This window comes from Platichthys flesus, chromosome 13 (genome assembly GCF_949316205.1).
Source record: "Platichthys flesus chromosome 13, fPlaFle2.1, whole genome shotgun sequence".
Taxonomy (NCBI): Eukaryota; Metazoa; Chordata; class Actinopteri; order Pleuronectiformes; family Pleuronectidae; genus Platichthys; species Platichthys flesus.
In genome coordinates, this window is record NC_084957.1 from 22,532,911 (window position 1) to 22,548,230 (window position 15,320).

Genomic DNA, 15,320 nt, shown 5'->3' on the forward strand with positions numbered 1-15,320 from the left:
ATATGAAGTAAGCTGCTGTTACCTGCTGCTGGTAAATGTTGATTTAAATGTTGATTACTTTCAAGACATGAGGGAATATTGTTGCTGGCTACTCTTATATGTTCTACAGCCTATCTTTGATTCCTGTGGTGTTCTTGTCATTTTATGTTGCTAATTAAATGAATAAGTGAGTGCAGCGAGTTAACGTATTGCTAAATAGCATTGGCATAGTGAGGCAGTGTTGAAAAACAGCCTTTAGCGCCCGGATATTTTCACATCTAACTCAGTAAATTAAGGATTTATTTTGACCAGACGTCGATGTGAGTTGTATTTGGAACAGTGATGAGCCAAACAGTGGGTTTGGTTATTCTTATTTGGTTTCTGTGGAGTTTGAATTTATTTTGTAAAAATGTGTGTGCATGTGGAAAGTTGGGCCTAGATATTATTTAAATGATTTGCCTCGAAGCTTCGGTAATCTATTGTATGCTTGGGAATGTCTGTAGACGGTCTCTCGTACTGCTCATTGGCCACTGTGTTTCCCACGATGAATAATACTTTTGCACAACAAGTGCGTTCAGAGGGCAGAGTTCCCCCAAAAGTGCAGACGATCGCCTGAGAAAGTTCACACTAATGCATTCATAATAAATGTTGGTGAAAACGACTGGCAACGTAATGATCAGATTCACAGATGTGTACATTATTGCTTACTAATTGTTGCATTGTTTACTCTGTGAGAGCCATTAATGCATTTGTCTGTTGACAAATGAAGCACTGGCAGTGTCCTGCCTGTTATTTGCATTGTTTGTTGGAGATTGATTTTAAGATGTCACTGCTCTCAATAAAGTTTGCCTAAAATGTAGAGTAGTTGCTGTCACTGTTGGCGTGATGGACCCTGCCAGAAATATATAGGCCAAACCACTGTATGATTATATTATATATTAGGTTATATTAACGCAAAGAGTGTGTGCCAGCATTGCAGACTCCAGTTACAGTCCTGTTTTCATAACTTACAAACAATAAAAGCACATATTACATAATGCATTAAATTATATATGCAATAATATTTACATGGAAGAACTCAATACTGCACATTTATTGTCTCGGTAGTAAACTGTTTAATCCAAAACCATATTCAAATACATAGTTGAATATCCACAGGCACACAGTTCGTTTGGAAGTAACACTTCCGCTGCCATACTTTTATGTTTTTACTGTCTTTTTATTAGGGACGGATGAGCCTGAAGGACACAGCTGTGCTGACTGTTCTCACTCTTCTTGCAAAGAAGTAAAATATACATCTGGGTATCAAGTGTATCAAATCAGAAAGTAAAAGATAACCATTGGTATGATAACAGTGTTCATTTTTTTATGCAACAATAATGAATTTAGAAATTGACTCAATGTTATGCATTACACTTTGCAATGACTTCCAACTGTAAGCAGTTGCAGGGCATCTTTAGTTGAGGTAGGTAAACATGGAGCCTTGTGCAGATGAAGCTGGTGCAGGTTCTCCTCATGTTGACCAGCCTAAAGCTCATCTCCACCATGTTGCTGCTGCCACAGTGGAAGCTGAGGACATTAGGTGCTGCAGTGCTTCATGTATTGAAAAGGATGTTTTATGCTGAAATCACTATGTCACATCTGTAAGACAACATGACAGCAACACCTGTATATACTTTTTACAGATACTAAAAAAATGAATAACAATTACAATACTTGGTACATATCAGCTGTGTTAAGCAGCCAAGACTTGTACTTACAGTTTATTCTGTGCTCAGAAGGGGGAAGCACCACAGATCGAGTCAGCCGGAACTGATATAGATTATTTACAGAAATATACATCGTACAAATATATAAAATGTCTTTCTACCCCATCTGTAATATTCAAGGTGATGATCTCTCACAGTGGTGTTGATAACTGTTCACATCAAGGCCGTTGACTTTTCACGGTGTGAAAACAGATAAATATATAATAAATATGAGAACTGTTAACAACAGTGGTGTGTGGAGATTATAATCACATCTAAACTGTCATTACACGTCTACACTGAGTCTAATTCACTTTAAATTTCATAACAGGCTTAATGAACGAGCTTGTAATAGTAATGGTTGTTATACAAGCCTATATCAGAACATTTGTGAAACATATATTTACTATTCCATGCAACTTACACATGTAGCTTATAGATATTAACTGATTAAAATGTCATCAATATCAAGTGACAACTAAAGAGACAGCTCTTTACTAAAATGATGTGAAAACTTAGACTGAGGTAGTTAACTTGCTTAAGACTGTTCATTGAACGTGTTAAATAGATGGATAATTAGCAGAATTATATATTAAAAATCACTTGAAGCATAAGTGTGTAACATAACATAAGTATGATTATGATAATAGATGGGTTAGCTAGGAACTATGAGGATTCAGGCAGTGTTAAGATGGCGCCGGGTGAAACACCCACTGAGAACCTCTAATGTCGTTACTTCCATCTTAATATACATTCTATGGTTCAAGAACATAAAATGTTGCTTTTTACTGCTGCTGCTAAATAGAGAGGTATTGAGTCCTCTCCCTCTCTCTAATATAGGCTGGATTTTTTCAATAAAAGCCCCAAGATAGTTAAGGGATGTTACCAGGACACCTGAAAGGAGGCCGGCTTCTCTAAATAAAAGCCAGCAGGTAGTTTACGCATGTTACTAGTAAACCGGAGGCTGGATTTTTCAAAATAAAAGCCCCCAAAGGCACACTTTTCCAACTCGCTCCCGTGGTCACATTGTTTTACTATAACCACTAAAGTTATGTATGTATGCTTGGTAGATTCTTGGGATTCTCACAATGTTTTTATTTCACAGATAGGATTTCTTGTTTTTGTATTAGAGCGACTTGTTCGAGGGCTCAGGTTAGAATTGTTCCTTCCCCAGGTGCAAGAAGATATTAGTTTCCAGGGCAACGTGATACACACACAGAGAGCAGGAGGGGAAGAGGCAGTTGACTGAAATTGTAAATATGAGTTATTTTTTTCTCATGTGAATGCATTAAACTTAGGGTTGCTAAATTCCGGGAATATTCAAAGTTGTTAACTTCCCATGGGAATAAACGGGAATAAACAAGATGTTGTGGGTAATTTATACTAACTGTATTTACCTTGTCATATACAGGCCTAGGTATAAACATTTTGTTTTGTCATATGCTGATTTGAGCCCTGAGGAAACTTTGGGCACTTGAATATATATTTCTGCATCTTTGTGTCATTCTTAGCCTAGGTCTTTGCACAGTATTTGCAAATGTACACAGCCTTTCCTTCTACATTGGCTGGAGTGAAATATCTCCACAAATGAGATAAAGTAAAAATACTTTGATGGTTAAATGAATAGAAATTGGCCAGATGAACAGATGAACAATCCTCTATCAGCATTCTAATATATTTTCCCCAGTAATATCATCAAAACTTACCTGACAGGATGCTGGGAATTATCTGTGCATGCGACGGAAGAATGCACAGAGGAGGGTTGAAATTCAACTTGCAGCGTGTGCTGCATTCCATATATCCTTAAAATAACATTTTGAATGGTGTTTTTTTTGCTCAGCGTTTAATTTGCGTTTTTTTTTTTTTTTTTTCAAAATTCACAACATATCCGAGCTTATCTTCCCATGGAAAGTTCCCAGAAAGTTTCCGGAAATTTTCCGCCCCTTTGCAAACCTAATTACGCTTCAGTAGTATAGTGCTGAATCATGACATACATTATCTCAATGCTCTTTACATTGTAAGGTTGAGACCTTACAATATTATAGAGAAACCCAAAATTAATTAAATGCAGGATTTCCCAAACACCTCTGCATGGTATATAAAACGCAACAACTATGCCCTTTTGCCATCTGCATGGAGGTTACCGGTTCTGTTGTTTGAAACAAAGAGTGTGAACATGCTTTTAAGGCTGCTAAGTCTCTCCTCTGCAGTGCTCCTCTGCTGGCGGTGCCTGGCTTTTCTCAGCCTTTACAGCTTGAGGTAGATGCCAGCACTAGGGAAGCTGGTGCGGTGTTTTTGCAGGAGAGTGGTGCGGATGTGTGCCACCCTGTATGCTACTTCTCAGCCAAGTCAAGTAAATATTAGCCATGCTCTTTGCCCTATAACATTTTTAAGTGACAGTGACAGTCTACACCGATCATAGCCCTCTTGTTTTTCTAGCTACGATGTATAACAGCAACCAACGCTTGATGCGTTGGGCACTCCTGGGAAAGAGCCTCAACATAATATCAAGCATAAGAGAGGAGCAGACTATATATATATATATATATATGTAACTAATAAAGTAATAATGGAATATTTTTACATTAACTCTCTAATGACAAACTTTACAGCAGCTTGAGCATGTCTGCCTCTGTGAAAATTGTGAAATAGTTTCATAAAGTATTTTTATTTAATTACTCCAACTCATCCTAGTGTAAGAGTAACATCTGACTGTTTCCAGCAGTAAGTGAAGGTGCTTGGTGTCGGTGGAGCCCACCAGTGTTTCTTTGGCCAAGCTCTCTAATGTCAGGGACAAGTGGACAAGTTCGCTATCACATGAAAGCACTTACATTGTATTTAACTATGTGTTTGGACTTTGAACAACAGCACCTGTACTGTATTCAATATTATAATTTTATGATAGGGAAGCAATGTGTTCCTGACCTTGTACTGGGTCTACCTGCTCTGCAATTGTTAAAATGTAACCACATTGAGTTAAAAGGCAAACATCTACCTGTGCCAAATTTTGGTCACGTAGGCACAATCAGTCAATCAGTTATTACATTTGCTTGATTATTACTTTCTCAATAGATAAAGGCATAGAAAATAAAGGCGTAATTTACAATAATGTTTATTGAGTTGATACTCGAATTTGTATCAAAACATTAATTATAACAACAAACAGACCACAAAATAAAATGTCTTTAGAGAAAATATAATATTTTAGAAAGCACATGTTTAAACAACACTAGTGAATTGGAATGCATAGGTTTTGTAAAATATTGAGCTTCTGTTCATCAATGAAAAAACAAGAAAAGCTTAGATAGACTGTCAGTAAATTAGCAGAATTGTAATCACTTAGAAAATATGCCTATAATTTAGTAGAATATGTATATAATAAACATATACATAACTTGTATGTTTGTGTATTCTTCAGTGTGAACAGATATGTCAAACCAGTAGCTTACCCACAGCATTTCAGAAACTGTACTCAGTAAAACAGTCTACAAATGTGATGAGTCCTACTCTTTCCTGAGCACCTCACCTCGATGTATTTATTTAAATGAGGTAAAGAATGAAATAATGAATGGAGCTGAAAGAGCACAGAACACTTCGGTTTTCATCAAGGCACAAATACAGAAGAACCAGAAATAGAAAATACAGTTAGACAATGCAAAACTTTTTTTTTTACATAATAACCTTATAGTCTATGTTAAATTCAACTCGCTGCCTGTGAGACATTGGTTATCAGAAGAACATACCTCATGTGCCCGTGTGATACAACTTCCACCTTAGTTATGAATGTCACATAAACACAGTTGAATTGTATTTGGTTGTATATTCCATCATTTAGTACAGAGAGTGCAGCTCTCTGTCTATCTGGAGAGCTATTCCAGATACACAGCATTAAACATTCAGTTTGCATTTCTGTGTGTTTTAAGTCAATCTCAGCAGGCTTTCTGACAGCCTGCATAGAGTAAACTTCTTTTAAATGATTACAACACATATGAATAAATTAGGGTTGCTGAAAATGTGGGCACCCCCGTTCTCAAGAAACCGTAGTGCACACCTCCTGCCTGCAGAGAGCAGTGTGAGTTCACAGTTGATTCTTCAGTAGAGCGGCAGCGCTGGGCGTTCATACTGATAGTCTGAAGTCTGTGATTTGCAGGGTTTGTTATATCACAGCTTGGTGTTTTTGTCAATGTCCTTACTTTTCTCCATCCTGTTACCGTTCCCATCGAACTCGAAGGCACCGTTTTCCACAGGGTACACCTTATCTTTTGATTGTTCAACAACTCCAGCCTCCAGTGATGGAGCCTCATCATCTGAATCAGCAGGGCCGATGCCACGTGACCTCTTATATAGCCGGTAGGCTGTAGGGAAACAAGATGGTGTCAGAAACATTGATCAGAGAATGCAATGTTTTTATGTAGCAGCAAATCATGACAGAAGTTATCTTTGGGTACATATCAGCCACACACATGAGCAGTAATAAAGCAAATTACTTTAATTTTATGAAGAATATTACCCAGAGAGAGAGGTAGATTTTGTCCAATGCCATTTTAATCTATGAAGTTACAGTCAGGTCAAAATGTTGTCCCCTCAGGAGTGAAGGGGAGCACACGTACTTGTCTCTGGTTGTGAATTTACCCAATCTTTCTATTAAACCACGAGATATAATGAAAAATAATGTGCAGGTTTTTTAGCATTAACTAGCAGCTATGGCTTAGGGCTACCAACAAATATAAACTATACAGCTTCTTATCACACACTCTATTGTCATTAACCTTGACTCACTGCAGCCAAGCAGCATCCCTGCTGCCAGGACAATTTTCCACAGAAAATCATACAGACAAACATCTCCTTGTCACCTCAGTCACAGAGACCATTAGTTCAGAACATTATTAACAAGGCTGGGTGGCAACTTTAGGTCTCGTACTTATTTTAATCGCATAATCCCAATAAGCATGCAGCAAATTAAAACGTGTTAACTCTGAGCCTGACAAGCAACATTCCATTCTGACTCCACTCTATAACAGAACATTTAAAATGACAGTGGCCGATAAAAAGCTGCTGCAAACCATCCTCTCTACACAGCCAAGTACTATGGGGGTCATTGTACACACTGGGGATTTGGATATCCTGTACAAAAAGACACAGAGTGATTGTCAATCGCAACACGATTTCAACAAAGGCCCAATTCCAATAATTTGGAAATAAATCAAATCCTGTGCCAAGCCCTCTCCTTTGCCTGAATGCATTGCTGTCATCGCCTGACTCATGGGACAGGGTTTATTGACAATCATTATCTTTTGGAACTACTTAAAACCACATAGATTTAAACCTGGGATTCAAAAACATCACCATTCAGGTGTTTACCAGAGATAAACCTCTTTCTGCTTCCTTAGAGTTACTGCTGACCTTAAACAGTCGGCGGCATTGTCAAACACATCATAGCAATCACATCTGGTCCCTGCCTCAGTAACCTAATAAGTGTCCTCTCCTGTCACTGAAGCTCCACAGCTCTTTTTAATGTCAGATCTTTGGGAGACAAATCCATTTTGGTCAGTGATCTGATCACAGAGTCTTGTCCTCCAAAGTATCATCTTATCAGTCCATCAGAAAAAACAGGAGGAGAAACTGCAGCTGTTTTCTCTACACAGTTTGTGTGTAACGACAATGATCTTTGAATGTTCATAAAAAGAAAGACTCCAAAGCTTTGGCACATGTGAATTTACTGGACAGCTTTGAACTCACCTTACATGTAAATTAACCTGCTAATCAGCAAAGTAAGACTGGAGACCTATGCCCAGGCCAGACTTGCTGCGGTTGTGCTTCAGAATGGTTCTACAGAAAACCGTGACATGCAGCCGAACTGTGACGCAGGTTTTCCACGACAAAACTGCAGCAAGTGTGGCCCCGGTGTTAGTAACAACATCTGTGTACACGGACAACTTCCATATCCAGATTACCTTTTTCTGATTGGGTGTTGAAACTGCTTATACTAAAATAATCAGCGAGCTCAGACTAAACTTTGGTGAAAATAAGGTCTCTGTTCTACTCATAGAAGTGCAATGTTCATGATATAACATTGAGTCCTGATGATAATGATAATAATAATGCTGGAAAACAGCAGGATAAAGCACCACATATGAAACTGTAAAGTTGTATAACTGAGCACTGACCCAACAAACAGTAACACACTGTTTGCCTATGGTCTTGTGTTGGTCTTAAAATGAATTGAAGATCAGTTGTGTTGTTGGCCAAAGATATTTAGAGTCAGCAAATGTAGACTTCTATTATTAAGTGCCTCTATATTCTTACCTGATACAGTTAAGACTGCCACCACCAGCTGGAAGATGCTATAGATGAGGGGGAATGAAAACATGACTTCAAGTTCAGCAGGGCTGAAGGACAGCTGCACAATGGTGCTGCACAGCTGGGAATTCTGGAAACCCGTCTCCAATGCAATGGTTCGACATCTGAGGGAAAAAAGCAGGGGGCAATTATCATAAATCTGTTGGCATTATCAAGGACTAGTTGTGTGAGACATATAACATGTTAGTCAAGATAAAGGATTCTCTCAAGTTAATATTACTAAATGCGAACTTCAATGTAATGCTGTCACCCTACCTGTACCAGGGTTGACCCGCAATGCGGGCCAGTGTGAACCCCAGGCCGAAACCAATAAAAGGGTAGATTGTGCCGATGATCCAGAGGGCGGGATCAATGTCCCAAGAAGACTGGTAGAGAATTCCTCCAACCACAGCTATGATAAGAATGAGAGCAAACCCTCCAATGGAACCCACCTGTTCACAGAAGACACATTATTAAAAGCCCATCCAAGACTTTTCATTAGATCGAGCAATGCAAAATATAGATGTCAGAACAAATCCATTCACCAAATTCTTCTCAGATTATCAAAATTAAGTAAATCAAGTGTTTTCCTACCCTGAGGATCTTTTTTGCCAATTCGGGCTTCCTGCGTTTTAAATACATTCCCAAAGAAATTGGGACAAGGAGGGCCACAAGAGTGATACCTGAAGATACATAGTTTCATAGTATTACAATCCTTTTTATGATAATTAGTTTTACGCAACACAAAATGTCACTAAGATTCAGTGGATTTTAACATTTATTTTCCAAAATGACAAATGCAGTGTAATATATCTGCAAATGAATCACATTTTATGGTTGTCATAAAAATGTCTGTCTACAATTCTCAAAAACAAATTGGCTTGTGATAGACTGTGAGCAGTCTTATTACCAATACTGTCGTAAGGGATCTGGATGCTGTCGGAGGATGTCCAGACGGAGGTGTAAATGAGTAGACACAGAGGCATCATCCCCAAGGCCAGGATAGAGGAACAAGCAGTCATACTGATACTGAGGAGGAGAGGACATGGACAGTGGGTTGGACATTTATGTGTGACATTGGGCACACACACATCTGCATTATAAATATCAAAATATAGTACAGTCAATGCAGTATGTAAGCTTGATTGGACAAATGGAAACTAAATGCTATCCTCTCACTAAATCATGTTAGACAGCAGCTTCCGAGTGCATAAAGATAAATATAAATATTAAATTTGCGATCAAGGAAACATTGTTTGTCTGCACTGTTCTATATACTCTTAAAAAACCTGGTTATGTGCTACTTAACTGTGATAGATTATCTGTACATTAAGATCATGAATCAATTATTCTGGCATGTTGGTTTATTAACAAGAAATCCATGGATGTTTTCAAATTGCACATCATTGATTGACATGATAACATCCAATGATGCTGCCAATGAGCCATTCAGTCAAACTGGTTCTTTACCTGAGGTCCATGTCTCCATCCAACCAGTAGCAGATGATGTTGGAGCCGGTGCCTCCAGGACAGCAGCCCATAATGATGATAACGACAGCCTGCACAGGTAGAACGTTGAAGGCCAGTGACAAGGCGAAGGCTGTGAAAGGCATGATGCCAAACTGGCAGAGGAAGCCGATTACAATGCCCCAGGGCCTCTTGATGTGGCCCAACAACTTGTTGGCATCCACAGTGCAGCCCATGGAGAACATGACCATACCCAGCATTATGGTGAGCACGACGCTCAACACCAGGCCCAGCACTTCATTGAAGTTACTGGCAGGTACAAGGCAGTTTTTGCCTGAACAGACTGTTGCAAAGGAGTCGCAGGCAGGAGGCAAAGTTACTGCCTTGAGCATGTTCATCGTGGACAGTGTCACGGAAGAAAACGTTGAGGATCGGTGGCTCCAAATTATTGATGAGACTGGAAGTAAGGTTCCTCTTGTAAGTCTGGGATTCCAGGAGACTGCTCAGTTTTGTCCTTGTCCAATATCCAATGAGACCACAGCAATAGTGGCAACAGTTCTGCCCTCTGCTCTTTATGCCTCAGCTATAGCAATTCAGAAGCGGAAATCAGGAGAAAAAGGATGACAAATTAACCAATACATGAGGGTTTATGGGGTCAGTGTTCAGAAACACATGCACATAAAATGAGAATCATCCTGTACATGAAGTGTGATTTCACCATTGCACCAACTTTTATTGCCCTTTGGCCTCTTAAAACTTTATACGACAACTATACTATACAGCATCATCATCCTACAATGTCAGTGAGGATGGAAGATGCCTGTATTTCTTAAAGGAAGGACACACCCTGTGTGCTCAAGGTATTCTTCTCAGAGTGCTTGTAAAAATTATACCCTTTGGCCTTTTATCATTTAAACATTAAATAACACAATGGATGATTTTTTTTATACTTACCAATAAAAAGTCTCTGATGTCAAAGTAGAACTAGGAAAAACCAAACCCTATAATTGACCTTAATTAGGTTATAACCCTATAGAAAATTATCACTTTTGGAAAGGATACAGGAAAACTTTCATTGGATAGTCATCAGAAGAAAGAAAGTTTAATCAAGATATCAATTTAAACATGGAAAACACTGTATTTGTGTCAGACAGTAGTCACTGAATTACAGAGGTTAATTCTTTTTTTTTATGAAATACACATTATATGTACATATTTGTTAATATCGTTCAGTGGGTGAACTCTTTAATTCACGTGCTGATAAAAATGGTAGTTCATATTTTTTGTAAGCACTTTATGTCAACATGTAGCACATGCCAAGTGTTGAAACAATAAAAAAACGTTAAGTGTGCATCATAAAGTTCTATCGCCAAAGTTCATTACCTGTCGCTTTGATGTAAGAGAGTCACGGAGTGCACAAGAGTTACAAACTAATAAAGTTCTTTGTTCCTTAAAAACATCGTATAAAAGAACCCATTTTTTATTAAGAAACTTCCAGCCGGGTTGTTCTTACCTCCCCAGGGTCCCTCTGAAAGGTTTCCTTCACTGTCTCCATTGGAAGAGTAATGCTTAACTTAAAAGTTAAAGGGCAACCAGCAAAGACAGACTCAAGGTCTCATGTTAAGTTGAAAAATTTAAATCAGCTCGTGTCAAGAAAATAGAAGAGACAATAACCAAAGTAATCAGTACATTTTAAATGTACTAAATTAATATATAAGCATGATAAGCACAACCTTAACTAGAGACCTTACAATGGGATGTTCTGACCCATGAGGAGTTAGTAAACAATACTGTTTCTACTCAGGACTCACGAGTCAGAAAACACCCATGTTCAAATTCAGCCTACATTTTGATCTCTGCTTGATGGTTGTAAAGATTCATGATGATAATCTTTCAAGGTTGTGAAGCTATAACACAGACGCCTGCCAAAATCCTAAAATCTGCGTCATTGGTAGATACTGCCACAACAGGTGTCTACAGGAAAACACACCTACATCCAGGTTAGCGTTGTGATGTTAGCAAGGCTGGAAATGGTCAGGTTTAAAACGGGCAGAATAGGACAGGACAATGCTAGTGTCTTTTGTGTCTTAATACACTCTCATTTTAGGCAAAGATTCACTTGCATTTTGGTTTGTGCTGCAAAAAAAGAGTTGTGCAGAGAACCCCGCCTCCAAAATGGGATAATGTGTAATTTTTTGATGACTTATTAGTTCAGCATTTGTGGTTTCTTATTACACACATCTACCCTGCAGTTATATTTGAACCCTAACTCCTATACACATATGTAGAGATTGATCTGAAGGAAAAGCTGAAGGAAATTAGTTTTGTTCAAGACATGTATGTGGAAACAATCTTCCGGTGTTTATATTTCAGGTGCTAGCGCCTGGAAACAAGTGTTTGAGCTCATTTTGTGTCTTATTGAAATTTGCTTACTGCAGCAAGAACTTGTTCATACAGTGTTTATATGACGTAAAGAGAGATGAGAATAGACGTCAGCAGTGGTTTTTTTCTACACCTTTTGGCACGACACCTGGACTCTTACTTAAAGGTAGAGACCAACTTATTATTGTCTTTGTTCACAATCAGGTGACTTTATTTAACGTTTGATATTTAAAAAATAAAATTAACATTTCCTTCATGTTCTAAAATGTTTATTATTTACCACATTCCATAATTTTTCAATGGTTTCCTTGGACATAGAAAATTGATTGTGCATTATAGCTCACACACTGCAGATGCAGCAGAGACATATTACTTTCTACTGCACCGAAAGTTTCAATAGAAAGGTTTGAAGGATATACAAGCCACACCTGTAAAGGCTGCGTGCAGTGATTCACATTTCTGTTATCTAAATTTAAATTCTTCGTATATTTGTCAGTCAGTGCTGTGCTGAGGAAGGGGGCAGTGAAATCCTCTGAAGAAGCCTTATCAGTCTTTATTTGACTTGCCCTTCATTCAGGCTGCAGTAAATTTTAAGTATCGTTCTGCTCCCGATGTGTGAAGGTTTGTGTCATGACACAACCGTTATCTTAGCTGATCTGATTCCAGATAACGATCTAATCTGATGGGTCCATATTTCACAGTGTTCCCGGTCCACTGTAAAATTAGCAAATGATGACAAGGCACTTTCTGGTCTGGCCCACCGGCTAGTTTTTTCTTTTCTTTTATGTAACTAAGGAAGAAATGAAGAGGGATGCAGAGAGATTTTCAGGATGTGACCTTGACTCTTGCTGACTACTCTCTATAAAAAAAAGTTTATCACCACATGTGTGCTGATTCTCTGTTTTCAGCCTTCACTCCATTTGCAGACTAAAGGTGTTTCCCATCGTATTTTAATGAGTGTTTTATTTCTTGCAATTAAAGTAACTTGCCAGACAAATTTTGCAACAATAACACAATGTTTGGTCTGAATGATCTCCCAACAGGTTTCTGATGTTGGAAGTCATGGGCTGAGTGAGAGGAGTTTTCTAATTCTATTAATCAGACAGCAAAACCTGGACATATGTATAAAATGAGGAAGCACTCAACACAGGACTTCAACTGTTCTCTCAAGTTCTAGTGTTTGTTGCCAATGAAACTACCTCGATCTCTTCTTTTGCACATCCAACTGTAACACACTGGATTATTATGAAGACAAAAAAGGTCCAAAGTTTGCATCCTCATTCCCCTTTGTGCAATTCATCATGTGTCTCTACTTTTTATGACCCCATAATTTGAATATGGCCATTTGGAACAAGCATCAAGACCTTTGTCTTTAGAGGTAGTTAGTTTTAACTACAATGACCAATAAACAAAAGTATATTTAACAGATTCCACTCAACCTGAGTTTTTGACAAGCTCAATGAAACAAAAATCTGCTTTGTCAAGTAGAGAAATTTAGCAGTTAGCAAGGCTGCATTGGTTAATAATCCAACCAATACATCAGTTGTACATACATGACCAATGAACTGTAAATGTAGGTAAACAATGCTTCTCCACTTCCTCTTTTTGTACAAAATTGAAGCCAAAATATCCTGCAAGACGATGCCCCAATTTTTGCAGTTATGTCAATTGAAGTCTGGGCATTAGTGATTGTGGTGTGATGTCATGGAACCAACGTCTCACAGATACAAGTATAAAGACCTTTGACAGCTACTTATCTTGGGAAGCTGTCAATCATGACATTTCACCCCATTTCTTCAGCATCAAATAACTAATCAAAGCCAAACACTTTTACTTTTTAGTTTGGGCAATGTCCTATCTGCGTACACGGGTTTCTTACCTCAGGCCCTGGATCTCTTGATCTCTTTGGCGCTCACAGCACATTGCAAAGCAAACATAACAACAGAAAGTATAATGGCGAGCACTGACCTTAACACTAGAGTAGTATTGCACTGGAGTTACTGCACCTGAACAGATTGTTTTGGTAGAGTTTGGATGAAGCAATCAATAAAATGTTATTTCTATAGCCCATTGTGGCAATAGACCATGCCACAGGTCTCTCCCACACACACCCAGACATGAAACACTTCCTTTTCACGATCTTTAATAAATTAAACTCAGAGAGTCAAATTAAAGTGCCGGCCATTTCAGCTGGAATCTCTGCTCTGCAGCTCTATACGGTGTCTCTTTCCATATAGAGGCAGCTCAGCCGCTGCCTTTTAAACCTGAGGATCAATCAGCTAACCACTGCGCTGATTGATCCTCTGGTACAGGCGAAGGTGGTCTCCCACCCCCCTCACCTCCACACCCATATTCACAAATCACAAGTTGTCTCATATGGCTTAACAATGTGTGACATCCTCTGCCCTTAACTCTCAACCGGAGTAAGGAAAAACTAAAAAAAAAATTAACAGGTTAAAAAGAAGCTAGAAACCTCAGAGAGAGCCATTTGAAGGATCCCTCTCCCAGGAAGAACAGAGGTGCAATAGATGTCGCATGTAGCCGAACACATTGACAAAATTACAATATTTACAACATTGATTATAAGAAAGAGTTTTGAATATAATTGAAAGGTGTCCCTGTTTAAAGTAAATTCAGAAGTAAGATGATCGTCATAGAAAGGAACTACTGACTGTATGTACTCCAGTTGTGAAAATGACTTTGCAAAAAGGTAAAATAAAGCAATAAAATAATTGACACCAGTATGAGCGCATCCACAAAGTAGATGTGAAACCCTTGAATTTAAAGATGCCACTCTAGCTCGTGCCAATCCCCAATCGAAAATTATAATTGAGGAAAAACAAACAGTGCCAGTCACTGCACTTATAAAACGTATGAGTCATATTGTAAAGGTTTATGGGTAACACCACTATATATATTGATGGAACATAAGTGGAGACTGTACTTTTATGAAACAAGTTTAAAGTCTTCTCCAAGATCAGTTATATCTCTAACATCTACCTTAATACCTCTTAGGCTATGTTTTCCCTGTCCATTTTCCCTTTTATTCCCAGGCCATGACGCTAATCTCATAGATGCATATATATGCAAATATGCTACTTGCCCATATACCTTATATATACACACACATTCTTATATTAATATACACTTACAACTTTGATTTTACCATGCATCCTTTAATGTTTATTGTGTTATAGTATTCTATTTGTTTTATGAGCTTTTTTTATTTTATTGGAATTTAATTATTGGTCTAATTGCACTGCTGAGCCGACCTGTTGTTCTCATCCAACACTTTCCTTTTCTCTATTCACCCTGTGTTAACTTAAACAAAACTTAAACCTTGAAACTTACCAAACTTTAGAAATGTTCTCAGTGGAAACATAAATAAAATCTCCTTAACTTGAT

At 38.2% G+C, this 15,320-nt stretch overlaps 1 protein-coding gene across 2 annotated transcripts; it reads right to left on the bottom strand.

The window, feature by feature from the left end:
* Positions 1-4,894: 4,894 nt before the first annotated feature.
* On the bottom strand, positions 4,895-13,715 carry slc10a2 (solute carrier family 10 member 2). 2 transcript variants are annotated; one of them, XM_062401836.1, is made up of 7 exons: positions 10,917-13,715; positions 9,537-10,116; positions 8,977-9,095; positions 8,661-8,749; positions 8,343-8,518; positions 8,034-8,191; positions 4,895-6,082 (listed from the first exon to the last, which is right to left on the bottom strand). In XM_062401836.1, exons 2-7 carry the CDS (start codon positions 9,929-9,931, stop codon positions 5,889-5,891), a joined length of 1,131 nt encoding a protein of 376 aa, XP_062257820.1. In that variant the 5' UTR covers positions 9,932-10,116; positions 10,917-13,715; the 3' UTR covers positions 4,895-5,888. The 2 variants fall into 2 exon arrangements, with proteins under 2 accessions (XP_062257820.1, XP_062257819.1); XM_062401835.1 differs by having other exon boundaries at positions 9,537-13,715.
* Positions 13,716-15,320: the final 1,605 nt, after the last annotated feature.